This window comes from Oncorhynchus tshawytscha, linkage group LG29, assembly GCF_018296145.1.
Source record: "Oncorhynchus tshawytscha isolate Ot180627B linkage group LG29, Otsh_v2.0, whole genome shotgun sequence".
NCBI classification, from domain to species: Eukaryota; Metazoa; Chordata; class Actinopteri; order Salmoniformes; family Salmonidae; genus Oncorhynchus; species Oncorhynchus tshawytscha.
The window spans coordinates 34,778,199-34,797,335 of record NC_056457.1 but is presented as its reverse complement, the minus strand read 5'-3'; the positions used below and the strand labels follow the sequence as shown (position 1 = coordinate 34,797,335).

General features: G+C 41.5%; 1 protein-coding gene across 1 annotated transcript in view; it reads left to right on the top strand.

Annotated features, from left to right (window-relative positions):
* LOC112236355 (transient receptor potential cation channel subfamily A member 1) overlaps positions 1-18,359 on the top strand; it is a 90,278-nt gene extending 71,919 nt beyond the window's left edge. Inside the window, exons 19-28 of the mRNA XM_042308836.1 lie at positions 61-131; positions 496-655; positions 3,654-3,743; positions 8,262-8,431; positions 10,436-10,565; positions 11,173-11,355; positions 15,208-15,276; positions 15,551-15,652; positions 16,942-17,042; positions 17,844-18,359. Coding sequence (XP_042164770.1) covers positions 61-131; positions 496-655; positions 3,654-3,743; positions 8,262-8,431; positions 10,436-10,565; positions 11,173-11,355; positions 15,208-15,276; positions 15,551-15,652; positions 16,942-17,042; positions 17,844-18,051 — 1,284 coding nt within the window. The 3' untranslated portion in view covers positions 18,052-18,359. The remainder of the gene's footprint in view (positions 1-60; positions 132-495; positions 656-3,653; positions 3,744-8,261; positions 8,432-10,435; positions 10,566-11,172; positions 11,356-15,207; positions 15,277-15,550; positions 15,653-16,941; positions 17,043-17,843) is intronic.
* The last annotated feature ends 778 nt before the right edge of the window (positions 18,360-19,137 follow it).

Below are 19,137 nucleotides of genomic sequence, written 5' to 3'. Positions count from 1 at the left end.
CTCTCTCTCTGATGAGATGGTGAACTAGAACCTGTTGTTCTCTCCCTCTCTCTCTCTGAGGCGATGGTGAACAACAACCGCATAGAGCTCCTTACACACCCCGTCTGCAAGAAATACCTGGAGATGAAGTGGTCAGTATTCACAGCGTTCTAGGGGTGGCATCCTAAATGGTACCCTATTCCCTATATAGTGCACTACTTTTAACCAGGGACCTATGACACCCTATTCCCTACATAGTGCACTACTTTAGACCAGAGCCCTATGGCACCCTATTCCCTACATAGTGCACTACTTTAGACCAGAGCCCTATGGTACCCTATTCCCTACATAGTGCACTACTTTTAACCAGGGCCCCATGGGAATGTATTACAATTCTTCTATGAAGTGGTACAGTTGCACAAAATATGTTTTTTACCTGAATATTTTCTTGCCCTGTTTCAGAGTGATGGAGGTTTCCGTTTTCTGTTCATCGATTCTTCTATTTCCTAACTCCAGGGTGGCCTACGGGAGCACTGCTCACCTTCTGAACCTGTTTGTGTACCTGCTGGGTCTGCTTCCTCTCACCCACCTCATAGTGAGCCTGAGACCCAGCCTGGACCACACCGGCCCTGACAACACCACAGCTGTCACCATGGTGCCCATTTCCTTCAGAGAGGTACAGTACTGTACGCTAATACCCGATTATCAAACGGCAGGTTTGGGAGGGGGTGTTGGGCTAGTGAATAATACAAGATGGAATAAAAATAACATTAAATTGTTACGATGTACAGGTCTAGTGGGCAAACAGTTTAATGGAGGGGATTTTCATTCGGGAGCATATGAATTAACACACTACTATAGAACATAATTTCCCTCTCTGTCCTTAGGATTCAAATCATCAACTCCTCATCAGCGTTTAATATTTTAATATACTGCCAGGGCAAAAAAACAAAAAACCCATTTACACCTTAAGTTTGGGAAACGCAGCTATAGAACGACAGGTGCCTATATAGTCATGGTTGCAGGTTATTGAGTCAATTCATAAAACACATGACAACTTTCTCTAGATATAGAAGAGGCAAGACACCCAGAGGACTCACAGGACACACCATAGGGGCTACCTCCCAAGTGGCACCAGCTTCCCATATAGGGCCATAGGGGCCTGGTCTAAAGTAGTGTACTATATAGGGAATAGGGTGCAATAGGGCCCTGGTCTAAAGTAGTGCACTATATATAGGGAATAGGGTCCCATAGGGCTCTGGTCTCAAGTAGTGCACTATATAGGGAATAGGGTCCCATAGGGCTCTGGTCTAAAGTAGTGCACTATATAGGGAATAGGGTGCCATAGGGCTCTGGTCTAAAGTAGTGCACTATAAAGGGAATAGGGTGCCATAGGGCCCTGGTCTAAAGTAGTGCACTATATAGGGAATAGGATGCCATATGCGACTTCCTACGACAACTCGTAGAACAGCTACTTACCGTGCCTTCAGAAAGTATTCACAGCCCATGAGACAAAACTTTTGTTAAAGTCACTAAACACAGAATCAATAGGTTTATCCGTCTCTCTGTGACCTCAGAACTAAGTAGACTTAAAAAAACGAAGTCGTCAATGTCTTTTCAACTGTTGCAAAGAATAAAAACTATGCCTCAAATGAAAACCCGACATTATAGGCAAAGTAGTCCTATATATTTTAATCAAATTGAAATAAAGGTTATGTTCATTCAATTGAATTATACTTTGCTAATTCTAGGCTACTGTCTGTCATTTTTTCCATCAATATATTTCATGATGTGTAACAACAACATGTACAATTATGTGCTAAATCTTGATTTACTGCACCGGTGCGTCAATCTAATTTACATAATAAAAATCTGTCAGTTTAAGCTAGAGAGATATATCAGTTATTTTGCATTGGATGTGTCTCAATCCACCACATCCGCTAGTGTTGCACTTCATCCATTGGTCTTCTAGCGTCCGAACGGTTTGATCTACAAAACTATTACTAATCTATGGAAAGGGGACACTGATGAACACGATGGTGTTCTCTGTTTTTCTCTACGACCCCTCAACCAGTGTGGCAGGACTCGTCTGGAGGTAACCGGTACCCTCTTTAAAAAATAAAAATTAGTTTTGTAGTTTTGTGCCTATCAAAAAAAATCATTTAAAATGTGTAAAAAAAAAAGAAGTAAAATATATATTTCCTGATCTTTCTTATACTGTAAGTCCTATAGGACAGACACTTCAAAACATTGATCATTATGAATTATTTTTTGATTGTCTTTTTTGGCCTTGATGAATGTGTTATTCAATGTGTTTCTCTGGGCTATAGTAGTACTTTTTGTAGGGGTTGATACATTTTTTATTCAAATAAATCCAGTCGGAAATGTCAAAGTATACATTTTTTAAGCCATTTTTAAACTCATCATGAATCAATTTTTTTTTTTTTTTATGAACTAGAAATGATTCATCACACCTCTCTTTCATTTTGACCTGGAAATAATGAATCACGACTCTCGTACTGCACGCCCTGCAGACACTAGCAGTGGAAGCAAAATAGCCGTACCGCAACCCTACTGTAAAATATGGTGGTGGATCTTTGATCTTTGATGGCTATTTTGCTTCCAGTAGTCCTGGGGCCCTTTGTTAATGTGACCTTTACCAGGTACAAGGACATTTTAGCCAAAAACCCGGTTGCCTCTGCCAGGAGGCTGAAACTTGGCCGCAAGTCTTCCTGTTGATCTTCCAGCAAGACAATAACCCCAAGCACACATCAATATCCACAAAGGAATTGTTAAATGACCACAAAAAATGTATATTTTGCCATGGCTATCTCTGTCTTCGGACTTTAACCCCATTGAAAACGGTGGTTTTAAAAGAGTCCAAGGATATCAAAGACCTGGTAAGAGGATTGGCCTAATATCTCTCCAAACGTGTCCTCCAATCTCATAATTGTTTTTAAAGGGGAAGGGTGCTGGAATATTCTAAACAGGGGATACAATTTAAAGGGGAAGGGTGCTGGAATATTCTAAACAGGGGATACAATTTAAAGGGGAAGGGTGCTGGACTATTCTAAACAGGGGATACAATTTAAAGAGGGAGGGTGCTGGAATATTCTAAACAGGGGATACAATTTAAAGAGGGAGGGTGCTGGAATATTCTAAACAGGGGATACAATTTAAAGAGGGAGGGTGCTGGAATATTTTAAACAGGGGAACCAATATTTTTTTCTCTTTTTTAGAGGGCCATAGGGGTTAGGGCATAAAGGTTTCAATTAATTAGGGTTAGGGATAAGGGTTAGGTTAAGTTTATGGTGAAGTTTAGGTTGGGTTTAGGGGTAAGGGTTAGATTAAGTTTATGGTGAAGTTTAGGTTAGGTTTAGGGATAAGGGTTAGGTTTAGGGATAAGGGTTAGGTTTAGGGATAAGGGTTAGGTTAAGCTTACGGTGAAGGTTAGGTTGGGTTTAGGGATAAGGGTTAGGTTAAGAAAATGGGGCTAGTTATAGTTTCATTAAGGATTCAGGTTAAAGAAAGGCATACAAGTAAGTATTGGCTAAGTGTATCGCCATCCGATGCCATTCACAATCTGTTGGTTGAACATACATTACCTTTTGATGGAGCAACATCCACAATCTGAATTGAACCCTAACATTTTTTTTTTAACCTTTGCCCCACAGCAAAACTCCTTCTTGTCCATTTGCTTGGTGATGGTACTAGTCATGAACATCTACTCCATGGGGAAGGAAGTGATGCAGATGTACCATCAGGTACAGTAACAGCTCCAGGAACTGATCTAGAATCAGCTTACTTTCCCAAAATCCTAACGTCACATGCAAATTAATATACCGGAGTAGGACAATGTTGCTCTAAGCACTGATCTAGGATCAGTTTACCTGCCAAAAAGTCCTAACCTTACATGTGCATTATAATACCAGATTAGGACTATGTTTCTCCAGATACTGATCTAGAATCAGTTTACAGAAGTTTTAAACTTAAGAGGACATTTCAAACTGAAATCAATCTTTGTCGGACGTATTCATACCTCGGGAGGGATCTAAAGTCGAGCTGTACTGAAATTATCTGGTGACAATTTATAAAGAGTGCAGAGGTGTTTTGTGGATACATGTAATACATGATATGGGACATACAGTATGGAGACAGCCTGGCTTTAAGACACATGGACACAGCCTGGCTTTAAGACACATGGACACAGCCTGGCTTTAAGACACATGGACACAGCCTGGCTTTAAGACACATGGACACAGCCTGGCTTTAAGACACATGGACACAGCCTGGCTTTAAGACACATGGACACAGCCTGGCTTTAAGACACATGGACACAGCCTGGCGTTAAGACACATGGACACAGCCTGGCTTTAAGACACATGGACACAGCCTGGCGTTAAGACACATGGACACAGCCTGGCGTTAAGACACATGGACACAGCCTGGCGTTAAGACACATGGACACAGCCTGGCGTTAAGACACATGGACACAGCCTGGCGTTAAGACACATGGACACAGCCTGGCTTTAAGACACATGGACACAGCCTGGCTTTAAGACACATGGACACAGCCTGGCGTTAAGACACATGGACACAGCCTGGCGTTAAGACACATGGACACAGCCTGGCGTTAAGACACATGGACACAGCCTGGCGTTAAGACACATGGACACAGCCTGGCTTTTAAGACACATGGACACAGCCTGGCTTTAAGACACATGGACACAGCCTGGCTTTAAGACACAGGGACACAGCCTGGCTTTAAGACACATGGACACAGCCTGGCGTTAAGACACATGGACACAGCCTGGCGTTAAGACACATGGACACAGCCTGGCGTTAAGACACATGGACACAGCCTGGCTTTAAGACACATGGACACAGCCTGGCTTTAAGACACATGGACACAGCCTGGCTTTAAGACACATGGACACAGCCTGGCTTTAAGACACATGGACACCGCCTGGCTTTAAGACAGTGGTTCACAACTGCTTTTTCCTTGGGACCCAAATTAAAACAGGTTGTCTCATTCGCAACCCAATATTTGCATCGCAAAAAACTATTCTTAATGCTATTTTGATAGTAAATGTTGCATTTATATGACAGGGGAACAGCATTCCCACCTGTTTAAATGTTTCCCATATTCCCCATGAAGAATGTTATTAAACTCATTGGATTGAGACACAAAATCAACCAAAATAAAACTGCTAAAAGCTCTACATTTAAAATGCTGTGATTGAAGAGAAAATGATTAAAAATGTAAGATAATTAGCATTTCTACACACATTCTACCTAGTTTTTAAGTATATAGAGTATTTTTTCATGAAATCATTTAATAATATATATATATATATATATATATTTTTAACTCAGACACAGCAGACACATTCAAAACCTTCCTCAACCCAAATTTGGGTCGCGACTCACCAGCTGAGAATCGTTGCTTTAGGATACTCCCTTGTTATTAAAACATCTGACAAGATGAAGAAACCTAGAGAGGAACCAGTCTCCTTGGGGTTGCCAGTCCTCTTCTGGTGTTGTGACCTGGTAGGGGTGGTATACAGAAGATAGCCCTATTTGGAAAAAGACCAAGTCCATATTATAGCAAGAACAGCTCAAATAAGCAAAGAGAAACGACAGCCCATCATTACTTTATTAAGACATGAAGGTCAGTCAATCTGGAAAATTTTGAAAGTTTCTTCAAGCGCAGTTGCAAAAATACATCAAGCGCTAAGATGAAACTGGCTCTCATGAGAACTGTGACAGGAAAGGGGGACCCAGAGTTACCTCTGCAGCAGAGGACATGTTTATTAGAGTTCCCAGCCTCAGAAATAGCAACCCCAAAAAATGTTTCACAGAGTTCAAGTAACAGTCACATCTCAACATCAACTGTTCAGAGACTGTGTGAATCAGGCCTTCATGGTCAAATTGCTGCAAAGAAACCACTACTAAAGGACACCAATAATGAGAAGAGACTTGCTTGGGCCAAGAAACACGAGCAATGAACATTAGACCGGTGGAAATCTGTCCTTTGGTCTGATGAGTCCAAATGTGAGATTTTTGGTTCCAACAGCCGTGTCTTTAGAGACGCAGAGTAGGTGAACGGATGATCTCTTCATGTGTGGTTCCTACTGTGAAGCATGGAGGAGGAGGTGTGATGGTGTGGGGGTGCTTTGCTGGTGACACAGTCTTTAATTTCTTTAGAATTCAAGGCACACTTAACCAGCATGGCTACCACAGCATTCTGCAGTAATACATCATCCCATCTGGTTTGTGATTAGTACTATAATTTGTTTTTCAACAGGACAATGACCCACCACACCTCCTGTCATGCCCTGACCTTAGAGATCCTTTTTATTCTCTATGTTTGGTTAGGTCAGGGTGTGACTCGGGTGGGAAAGTCTATGTTTTCTATTTCTTTGTGTTTGGCCGAGTGTGGTTCCCAATCAGAGGCAGCTGTCTATCGTTGTCTCTGATTGGGGATCATATATAAGTTGTCATTTTCGTTTTGGGTTTTGTGGGATCAGGTTTTCTGTTTAGTGTCTGTGCCTGACAGAACTATTCACTTTCGGTTTTTGTCATTTTGTTTTGGTGTCATCAATAAAAAGACGATGTACGCCTACCACGCTGCACCTTGGTCCACTCTTCCTTCTACAAACGAGAGCCGTTACACCTCCAGGCTGTGTAAGGGCTGTTTGACCAAGAAGGGAAGAGATGGAGTGCTGCATCAGATAACCTGGCCTCCACAATCACCCGACCTCAACCCAATTGAGATCATTTGGGATGAGTTGGACGCAGAGTGAAGGAAAAGCAGCCAACAAGTGGTCAGCATATCTGGGAACTCATTCAAGACTGTTGGAAAAGCATTCCAGGTGAAGCTGGTTGAGAGAATGCTGTCATCAAGGCAAAGGGTAGCTACTTTGAAAAATCTTAAATATAACATATTTTGATTTGTTTAACAATTTGTTTTGGTTACTACCCTATTCCATGTGTTATTTCATAGGTTTGATGTCTTCACTATTATTCTACAATGTAGAAAATAGTAAAAATAACGAAAAACCCTTGAAAGAGTAGGTGTGTCTGAACTGTTGACTGGTACTGAATGTGTAGTGTGGTGAAACCTTCACACAGTGTGAGCGGGTGGAGGACATGCAGACCATCACTCATCATGATGAATGATGACACAACCAACCTTGGTGTCAAGAGCATTCTGCAATACGGCATTTATACAGAAATCTGTTTGAAAGGTTGGAATATCATTCTGCACCTGGCTCTACTAGGCCACATTTACATTTTGGTCATAAAACGGCAGCAGGGTAGCATAGTGGTTAGAGTGTTGTGCTAGTAACCGAAAGGTTGCAAGTTTGAATCCCCGAACGACAAATCTGTCATTCTGCCCCTGAACAAGGCAGTTAACCCACTGTTCCAAGGCTGTCATTGAAAATACATAATTTAAAGGCCAAATCCTAATTTGAGAAACACTCAAAGAAAGTGTTATAACTCACAAATTGAAGTCAATTGGTTGCTGAGACTCTTCTAGTTCTAGTTCCCATTCTAATGTAAATAACATTCTCTGGTTGCTGAGGCTCTGAGTTCTAGTTCCCATTCTAATGTAAATATCATTCTCTGGTTGCTGAGTTCTAGTTCCCATTCTAATGTAAATATCATTCTCTGGTTGCTGAGTTCTAGTTCCCATTCTAATGTAAATATCATTCTCTGGTTGCTGAGGCTCTGAGTTCTAGTTCCCATTCTAATGTAAATAACATTCTCTGGTTGCTGAGGCTCTGAGTTCTAGTTCCCATTCTAATGTAAATAACATTCTCTGGTTGCTGAGGCTCTGAGTTCTAGTTCCCATTCTAATGTAAATAACATTCTCTGGTTGCTGAGTTCTAGTTCCCATTCTAATGTAAATAACATTCTCTGGTTGCTGAGTTCTAGTTCCCATTCTAATGTAAATAACATTCTCTGGTTGCTGAGTTCTAGTTCCCATTCTAATGTAAATAACATTCTCTGGTTGCTGAGTTCTAGTTCCCATTCTAATGTAAATAACATTCTCTGGTTGCTGAGTTCTAGTTCCCATTCTAATGTAAATAACCTTCTCTGGTTGCTGAGGCTCTGAGTTCTAGTTCCCATTCTAATGTAAATAACATTCTCTGGTTGCTGAGGCTCTTGAGTTCTAGTTCCCGGCCTAATGTAAATAACATTCTCTGGTTGCTGAGGCTCTTGAGTTCTAGTTCCCGGCCTAATGTAAATAACATTCTCTTGTTTTCCTTCAATAGCGTTTGAGTTACCTGAAGGACATCTCTAACATTCAGGACTGGTTTTCAATCATCCTCTCTCTTCTCTTCGTTATCGCCCTGTTCTTCAATGCTGAGGGGTCCTGGCACTGGCAGGCTGGGGCACTGGCCATAATCATGTCATGGGTTAACTTCCTCCTCTATCTCCAAAGGTAATTACTGTCCAAACAATGTAGCCCATCCGTCTCTGTCTAGAGAGATGAGAAGGCGTTTTTACTGTCATTTAGAGATTGTTAATTTTCTGATGATTGTTAGTGCACAAATCAACGGTGTTGCTTGATTGACATTCCATGGTAACGCAAATACGCTAAGACTCAACAAAAACTAAAAGAATTGGTTCCAAAGTTTAATGGACCATACAACTCTATGCACAACAACAGCATACAGCGACGAGATTACATCTTGACTTTGTAAGACTCTCTTTTGGTTATTTTTTTGTGTTACTACCCTATTCCATATGCTATTTCATAGTTTGGATGTCTTCACTATTATTCTACAATGTAGAAAATAGTAAGTAAGTGAAGTGGAATTACCCCGATTAAGAAATTACAGCAACAGAGTTACATCATGGTTCCCTTATCTGTACTATATAGAAATACATCATTATGAATGTCATTCTCTTCACAGTCATTTATCCTGGATAGGTACAGAACAGTAGATATACCAAATAACAGCAAATTTGGTTGGAGCTCATATTGGGAAATGTCTTCATCTTCCAAGGTGAAAGACTCTGCAAAAAAAAATATTTCTAAGGCCCTCTGAGCAGAGATTATTTTTTTCCATACTGATTGTTTGTGTGTATTTATTTATTGTGTCCCTCCCGCAATTTGCACCTGGCTGGAGTAGAGTGCGGGAAAATACTGAATTTTAAAAAATGTATCGATATAACGTATTGTAATAACATTGTGCAGGTTCACACAAGACATTGTGTTGTTTCACACACTACAAAGGGTAAAGAGTGTGAGAAAAGCGGGAGACAGACAGGGAGACAGACAGGGAGACAGACAGGGAGACAGACAGGGAGACAGACAGGGAGACAGGCAGGGAGACAGGCAGACAGGCAGGGAGACAGACAGGTTATTGGTGGTACTTTTAAACAGCTGGCCCAGGGAGGAGGAAGACAGAGTGAAGGCACACAGCAAACCTTTGTTACATTTTTACTTGTTTTCACCTACACACACACTTTTCCACACATTTATTACCCTCGGGTCCAGTGGAACCCGAACACCACATATGTAATACAAATGTGTAGGGGTGTGTACCTTGTGCGCTCAATGAAAATGTGTTTATTTTACATGTTCTTCACTGAAAATGAGCCAAGGTCAATGAGTCTTAAGTTGAAAAAAAGTATTAATTGTATTCTTTTTCTTTTAGTAAACATTGAAAATTGGTCCCACAGACCTGAACACCACAAACGGTTAAGACCTTTTCTAGTGAACGTTTTCTAAGGTCCTTTTTCCATTTGTTGTACCAGAAATCAAAACCATTACTTATGCCTCATTTTTCACATGGAAAACAGTTGAAAAATGTATCTATGCTTTCATTTCCCCGAAATTATAGACTCTTAGCTTTCATTGGACACCCAATTTGATAGGGTCAAATGAACATCACACGTTGGTCCCCATGGGTCCACGTTGGTCCCCATGGGTCCACGTTGGTCCTCATGGGTCCACGTTGGTCCCCATGGGTCCACGTTGGTACTCATGGGTCCACGTTGGTCCCCATGGGTCCACGTTGGTCCCCATGGGTCCACGTTGGTCCCCATGGGTCCACGTTGGTCCCCATGGGTCCACGTTGGTCCTCATGGGTCCACGTTGGTCCTCATGGGTCCACGTCGGTACTCATGGGTCCACGTTGGTACCCATGGGTCCACGTCGGTACTCATGGGTCCACGTTGGTACCCATGGGTCCACGTTGGGTCCACGTACTCATGGGTCCACGTCGGTACTCATGGGTCCACGTCGGTACTCATGGGTCCACGTCGGTACTCATGGGTCCACGTCGGTACTCATGGGTCCACGTCGGTACCCATGGGTCCACGTCGGTACTCATGGGTCCACGTCGGTACCCATGGGTCCACGTTGGTACCCATGGGTCCACGTCGGTACTCATGGGTCCACGTCGGTACTCATGGGCACTGTGTTTTCTCTTTCCAGGTTTGAGCACTTTGGGATCTACGTGGTGATGTTTCGGGAGATTGCAAGGACGTTGTTTAAAATCCTACTGCTATTCTTCTTTCTGATGCTGGCTTTTGCCTTGGTCTTCTATGCCCTCATGCTCAACCAGGTGACAAGACACATTAGTAACAATGCTTCCACTTTAAACAATTGTTTTGTATAAGTCCTACATTAGGTCATTTGTAATTTCCTCAAATCAATGAAGATATATGAGATGGAAAGGAGATGGATCTAAAAATCTGTTTAAAGTCAAATCTAATCAAATCAAAACAAATGTTATTGGACACGTACACATGGTTAGCAGATGTAAATGTAGTGAAATGCTTGTGCTTCTAGTTCGAACAGTGCGGTAATATCTAACGAGTAATCTAACAATTCCCCAAAAACTACCTAATACACACAAATGTAAAGGGATGAATGAGAATTTGTAAAAAAAAATAAGTGTATATATATATATATATATATATATATGTTATAAAATACAGTATATACATATGATATGAGTAATGTAAACATTATTTAAAGTGGCATTGTATAAAGTGATTAGTGGTCCATTTGTTAAAGTGGCCAGTGATTGGGTCTCAATGTAGGCAGCAGCCTCTCTGAGTTAGTGATGGCTGTTTAGCAGTCTGATGGCCTTGAGATAGATGTTTTTCAGTCCCAGCTTTCCCTCTGTTCTGCCTAACTGTTTTTTTCCTTCTCACGTTTGTCTTTAGGAAGAGTTTGAGCGACTGGACTTGTCAGTGATCCAGATCTTTGTGATGATGGTCGGGGAATTGAATTACCAAAGCAATTTTCTGGACATGTACCTACACAACAAATTTCCATTTCCCTTCATCACTTTCTACATGTTGGTTATATTTATCATCTTCATGCCGATCCTGCTGATGAACATGATGGTAAGCCTCTCCATGATGACCCAGTATCTGGGGCTCCCGAGTGGTGTAGTGGTCTAAGGCGCCACTAAAGACACCCTGGTTCAAATCCAGGCTGTATGACAACCGGCCGTGATTGGGAGTCCATAGGGCGGCGCACAATTGGCCCAGCGTTGTAGGCCGTCGAATTTGTTCTTAACCGACTTGCCTAGTTAAATGAAAAATGATTGATGTCCCGGCCTGCACCAAAAACCTCATCCAATTGACCTTTTTAGAGTTAATTTCCTGCAAATCTACACATTAAGGAAGAGAAATGCTTTCTGCTTTTAGTATGATATCTGACAGTGACTCAGTGGGGGACCCTTAGTCGGTAATTCAGGTTTAAATATCTGGCCGATTTTACCAATCTACAAATGTACCAATATAAGAAAATGTTGTCTAATTGAGTAACTGTCAGTGACTGACATAACAAGGGAGAAACTGCTGATGCACAACATTTCGAAATTTCACCTTGTGTATTCTACTATTCTACCTCTCAACGGTTAAGATGAGACCCTAAATAGACTCACTGTTGCTATCAGAGTCATTCCAAAGGGTAGGTTTAAAAGAGCAAATGAAATGTGACCATACTTTATCACTCGTATATCATCAATGATGTTATATTAGTCAAAACCATAAACAGTTATTGTTCCAATTCAACCCAGAATTCAATCAACAAATTAAGTGTAAATAAGGGTTTCAAGCTCTGGTTGATTTCAAATATAATGATATTTAGTGATATTGAATTGTTTGGTTGTCAACACAACCAAATATCAACATTTGAAGGAGGTGTATCTTCTGCTTGGGTAGTTGCATCTATTTTAAATTTAATTTGACCTTTATTTAACCAGGTAGGCAAGTTGAGAACGAGTTCTCATTTACAACTGCGACCTGGTCAAGATAAAGCATAGCAGTGAGACACAAACAACAACACAGAGTTACACATGGGATTAACAAAACATAGTCTGTATAGGAGGTAAAGCAATACATAGCCATGGTGGCGAAGTAATTACAATATAGCAATTAAACACTGGAGTGGTAGATGTGCAGAAGATGAATGTGCAAGTAAAGATACTGGGGAGCAAAGGAGCAAGATAAATAAACACAGTATGGGGATGAGGTAGTTGGATGGGCTGTTTACGGATGGGCTGTTTACAGATGGGCTGTATACAGATGGCCTGTATACAGATGGGCTGTATACAGATGGGCTGTATACAGGTGCAATGATCTGTGAGCTGCTCTGACAGCTGATGCTTAAAGTTTGTGAGGGAGATATGAGTCTCCAGCTTCAGAGATTTTTGCAGTTTGTTCCAGTCATTGGCAGCAGAGAACTGGAAGAAAAGACGACCAAAGGAGGTATTGGCTTTGGGAGTGACCAGTGAAATACACCTGCTGGAGCACGTGCTACGGGTGGGTGCTGCTATGGTGACCTGAGAGCTGAGATAAGGTGGGGATTTACCTAGCAGAGACTTGAAGATAACCTGTAGCCAGTGGGTTTGGCGACAAGTATGAAGCGAGGGCCAACCAACGAGAGCGTACAGGTCACAGTGGTGGGTAGTATATGGGGCATTGGTGACAAAATGGATGGCACTGCGATAGACTGCATCCAGGTTGTTGAGTAGAGTGTTGGAGGCAATTTTATAGATGACATCACTGAAGTCGAGAATTGGTAGGATGGTCAGTTTTACGAGGGTATGTTTGGCAGCATGAGTGAAGGATGCTTTGTTGCGATATAGGAAGCCAGTTCTAGATTTAATTTTGGTTTGGAGATGATGATTAATGTGCATCTGGAAGGAGAGTTTACAGTCTAACCAGACACCTAGGTATTTGTAGTCGTCCACATATTCTAAGTCAGAGACGTCCAGAGTAGTGATGCTGGATGGGCGAGCAGGTGCGGGCAGTGATCGATTGAAAAGCATGCATTTAGTTTTATTTGCATTTAAGAGCAGTTGGAGGCCACGGAAGGAGAGTTGTATAGCATTGAAGCTCGTCTGGAGGGTTGTTAACAGTGTCCAAAGAGGGGCCAGAAGTATACAGAATGGTGTCGTCTGCGTAGAGGTGGATCAGAGAATCACCACCAGCAAGAGCAACATCTGATGTATACAGAGAAGAGGGTCGGCCAGAGAATGGAACCCTGTGGCATCCCCATAGAGACTGCCAGAGGTCCGGACAACAGGCCCTCCGGACAACGGGCAGTTGACCGGGGTAGGGGTAGCCAGGTGGAAAGCATGGTCAGCCGTAGAGAAATGCTTATTGAAATTCTCAATTGTAGTGGATTTATCAGTGGTTTCCTAGCCTCAGAGCCATGGGCAGCTGGGAGGACGTGCTCTTATTCTCCATGGACTTTACAGTGTTCCAGAACTTTTTTGAGTTGGTACCACAGGATGCAAATTTCTGTTTGAAAAAGCTAGCCTTAGCTTTCCTGACTGCCTGTGTATATTTGTTCCTAACTTCCCTGAAAAAGCATTTTAAGGGGGCTATTCGATGCTAATGCAGAACGCCACAGGATGTTTTTGTGCTGGTCAAGGGCAGACAGGTCTGGAGTGAACCAAGGACTATATCTGTTCCTAGTTCTACATTTTTTGAATGGGGCATGCTTATTTAAGATGGTGAGGAAGGCACTTTAGCCAGGCAAAGATTAGCCAGGCATCATCTACTGACGGGATGAGGTCAATGTCATTTCAGGATACCCCTGCCAGGTTGCTTAGAAAGGCCTTCTCGCAGAAGTGTTTTAGGGAGCGTTTGACAGTGATGAGGGGTGGTCGTTTGGTCGCAGACCCATTACGGATGCAGGCAATGAGGAAGTGATCGACGAGATCTTGATTGAAAACAGCAGAGGTCATTTTGCAATTATGTTCGCACAGCTGAAAACTGTTGTTCTGATTAAAGAAGTTAGTTGAGTATCTGGAGCATCAGCATTTGTGGGTTCGATTACAGGCTCAAAATGTCCAGAAACAAAGAACTTTCTTCTGAAACTCGTCAGTCTATTCTTGTTCTGCGAAATGAAGGCTATTCCATGCGAGGAAATTGTCAAGAAACTGAAGATCTCGTACAACGCTGTGTACTACTCCCTTCACAGAACTGCGCAAACTGGCTCTAACCGGAATAGAAAGAGGAGTGGGAGGTCCCGGTGCACAACTGAGCAAGAGGACAAGTACATTAGGGTGTCTAGTTTGAGAAACAGACGCTTCACAAGTCTTTACTTAACTGGCAGCTTCATTAAATAGTACCCGCAAAACACCAGCCTCAACGTCAACAGGCAACTTCAGGATGCTGGCCTTCTAGGTAGAGTTCCTCTGTCCAGCGTCTGTGTTTTGCCCATCTTAATATTACATTTTTGTTTGCCAGTCTGAGGTATGGCTTTTTCTTTGCAACTCTGCATAAAAGGCCAGCATAGTGTGTGGTTAGAGGGGTCTGGTTAAATGCGGAAGACACATTTCAGTTGATTGCATTCAGTTATACAACTGACTAGGTATCCCCCTACATGTAATATGTTATGTATAGTCAATGAGACCAGGCTGAATAATGATAGGTCTGCATTGAATTTTGTCTTCATTTTGGCAGATTAATGAGTTAGACACCATTGATCTAAGGGATTAATCTCAACAGTTCGAAAGTGGCTCCCTCTCTGGTCTCTTTTCCTTAGATCTTTCCTTGTCTCTTTATTGATGAATGGGAGGAGACATGGAGAGGAAACCGCTTTAGACTATTGAAAGACACACCCACTTTTCGCAGGGAAAAGAGACTATGCAAGGTCAATGCTAATTGTCAATGGATAGCTGACAACCTATCAAAATATTGATGGTTCCTATTGGTGTCCCTTTGTGTGTACTACAGATTGGATTGGCTGTCGGTGACATCGCTGAGGTACAGAGAAGTGCCACTCTGAAGAGAATAGCCATGCAGGTTTGTAGCTGGATAACAATCAAGTCCACATGATAAGATTTTTGTAATTTTATGCTTATTTTAGGGTGTTTTGAGGAATTTTAGACATTTTGAATAGCTAATGGGTACTTGTTTTAGTGTCATTGTAAAGTTTCTTCTGATTGGGTCAACATCATTTCTTCATCATATTGTACTAGTATACCAAAATATAGCTTAACCTTTCTCCAAATACTCAATATGATAAAATTCCTTGTGGATTTTGATGACTGAAGGCAATGATGTCTCTCTATGTCAGATTGAACTCCACACCAATCTGGAGGAGAAGATGCCATACTGGTTGTTGAAGAGAGTGGACCAGTCATCCATCACCATCTATCCCAACCGCAAGTGCTCCAAGGTAGGTATGGTGCCTGGCCCTGGATACGTAAAGCATCTCATAGTAGGATTCAAATCTACAAGACGAAACTAATGCTCTAGTAGATCAGTTCTCCTATTCAGAGACGCTGTTTGAACGTAACCAAAGTGCTCAGAGTCGCATTCACTGGAGGGAAAACAACACCTAAATTGAAAAGTAGAGTTATTGGTGACTGGTGTAGATTGATGTCTTCTCTATTGAGATCTTCAATAACAAATGACAACGAGAACGGAGGATGATCACTGTAGATTATAACACTGAGTGTATAAAACTGCAAAAGTACAAAACGTAGGCAACAAAAAAAAGAATGACTTAAAAAAAAAACATGAATAGCAGAATCACTTAGAGTTACAGGCTGTATCACTTAGAGTAGAGTTACAGGCTAGCTTTATGTAGGTGTCTATTGACATCTGTCTTAGACAGGACACTGTATACAGCATGTACAGTGTCTTTGGGAAAGAATTCAGAACCTTGAACTTTTTCCACAAGAACACCTGGGTGGCCTCCATCATTCTAAAATGGAAGACGTTTAGAACCACCAAGACACTTCCTAGAGCTGGCCACCCGGCCAAACTGAGCAATCGGGGGAGAAGGACATTGGTCAGGCAGGTGACCAAAAACCAGATGGTCACTCTGACAGAGCTCTAGAGTTCCTCTGTGGAGATGGGAGAACCTTTCAGAAGGACAACCATCTCTGCAGCACTCCACCAATCAGACCTTTATGGTAGAGTGGCCAGACGGAAGCTACTCCTCAGTAAAAGGAGTACCCGCAAAACATTCCGCTTGGAATTTGTAAAAGGGCACCTAAAGAAACAAGATTCTCTGGTCTGATGAAACCAAAATTGAACTCTTTGGCCTGAATACCAACACATCAGCCAACAGCATGTGGGAACTCCTTCAAGACTGTTGGAAAAGCATTTCTCATAAAGCTGGTTGTGAGAATACAAAGAGTGTGCAAAGCTGTCATCAAGGCAAAGGATGTCTACTTGAAGAATCTCAAATATATATTTTGATTTGTTTAACACTGTTTTTGGTTACTTCATAATTCCATTTGTGTAATGTCATAGTTTTGACGTCTTCACTATTATTCTACAATGTTGAAAATAGTAAAAATAAAAAAATAAATCATTCAATGAGTAGGTGTGTCCAAACCTTTGACTGGTACTGTATATTCAACATATATGATCTTCTTAGTTTCTCCATCATTATACTAAATAATTCAAGGGCTGTGCAGTATTCACTGGTAACCGTTTGGTCTCTATATACTGCAGTTCTGGAGTCAAGGAGAAGCCAACGAAGTGCGTACTCATCTATTGACCAACTCATCAACTTCAACCTCTGTCGAAGCCAAACTACACAAACAGAAGCAAAGGTGACGCGTATGATCAGAAACAGTTGTTGTGTGGTGTGTGTAAAGGTGGGCTAGGGGTTGTATGGTGTGTGAGCAGCCTCTAGTGGTCTTCTTCAGTCTGTATGTTTCTATGTTATAGACTGAAGGCGATATCCAGTATTTATATTGTTATGTTTTAGACTGAAGGAGATATCCTGTGTGTTTCTATGTTATAGACTAAAGGAGGTATCCAGTATTTATATTTCTATGTTCCTATACAGACTGAGGGAGATATCCAGTGTATATATCTCTATATAATATAATCCCATACAGACTGAAGGAGATATCTAGTGTGTATATCTCTATATAATCCCATACAGACTGAAGGAGATATCCAGTGTATATATCTATATAATCCCATACAGACTGAAGGAGATATCCAGTGTATATCTCTATATAATCCCATACAGACTGAAGGAGATATCCAGTGTATATATCTATATAATCCCATACAGACTGAAGGAGATATCCAGTGTATATATCTATATAATCCCATACAGACTGAAGGAGATATCCAGTGTATATATCTCTATATAATATAATCCCATACAGACTGAAGGAGATATCTAGTGTGTATATCCCTATATAATCCCATACAGACTGAAGGAGATATCTAGTGTGTATATCTCTATATAATCCCATACAGACTGAAGGAGATATCCAGTGTGTATATCCCTATATAATCCCATACAGACTGAAGGAGATATCCAGTGTATATATCTATATAATCCCATACAGACTGAAGGAGATATCCAGTGTATATATCTATATAATCCCATACAGATTGAAGGAGATATCCAGTGTGCTGGAGAAGCAGCACGACCTGATGAAGCTGATGATCCAGAAGATGGAGATCACCTCGGAGGCAGACGAACATGACGGGCCCACAGAGGTCAAAGGTCACAGGCAGATGTCAAACTGGGGTCGAGCCAAATGCTCGAAGTGGATCCCGCTGATGAAGGCAATCAAGAACAAGAACCTTAACCGGTGACCATCAACTATACAACAACTACGATATTACCGCTATTAAGACATACTATTATACTATAGCACATTTAAAATACAGCAGATTGTCATCTGTTAAAAATACAATAATTGAACTGATTTTGAAACGTCTTGTAGGATAGTATGATTTAGCATGAATGAGCTATCCGTAGGGATACTAGTTCTGATGCACTTTGCTTGTTGAATTATCTCTTATTATTCAGAATGTTATTAAGCCATTCTGTTGTCTCTCTCTCTCACTCTCTCTCTCACTCTCTCTCTCACTCACTCATTCACTCACTCAATCACTCTCAATCTCACTCACTCTCAATCTCACTCACTCTCAATCTCACTCACTCTCAATCTCTCAATCTCACTCACTCAATCTCACTCACTCATTCACTCACTCACTAACTCTCAATCTCACTCACTCACTCAATCTCACTCACTCACTCTCAATCTCACTCACTCATTCACTCACTCACTCACTCTCAATCTCACTCACTCATTCACTCACTCACTCACTCTCAATCTCACTCACTCACTCTCAATCTCACTCACTCACTCTCAATCTCACTCACTCACTCTCAATCTCACTCACTCACTCTCTCCCTCATGGCAAATGCTATTTGTCTCTCTGACTTCATACCTACTGTCTGCATGTAATAATGATTGCATAAGATTGAAATCCCTTGAAATAGTGTGTGGTTGCATTTGAGTAACACATGATTGGAATTAGTGTGTGTATTTTGAACTCTGTTGAAACCTGCTGTAACTGAATGCTGCAATTTTGCATGGAACTAATAAAAAGTATCAAATCAAATACTCATACTGTATATGTGGCGGGAAATTAAAATGGAACTCTTAGTCCCACTTTATCTGGATAGTCCCATCTGATGACTTACAGATGGTCTGGATAGTCCCATCTGATGACCTACAGATGGTATGGATATCCCATCTGATGACTTACAGATGGTCTGGATAGTTCCATCTGATGACCTACAGATGGTATGGATAGTCCCATCTGATGATATACAGATGGTCTGGATAGTCCCATCTGATGATATACAGATGGTCTGTATAGTCCCATCTG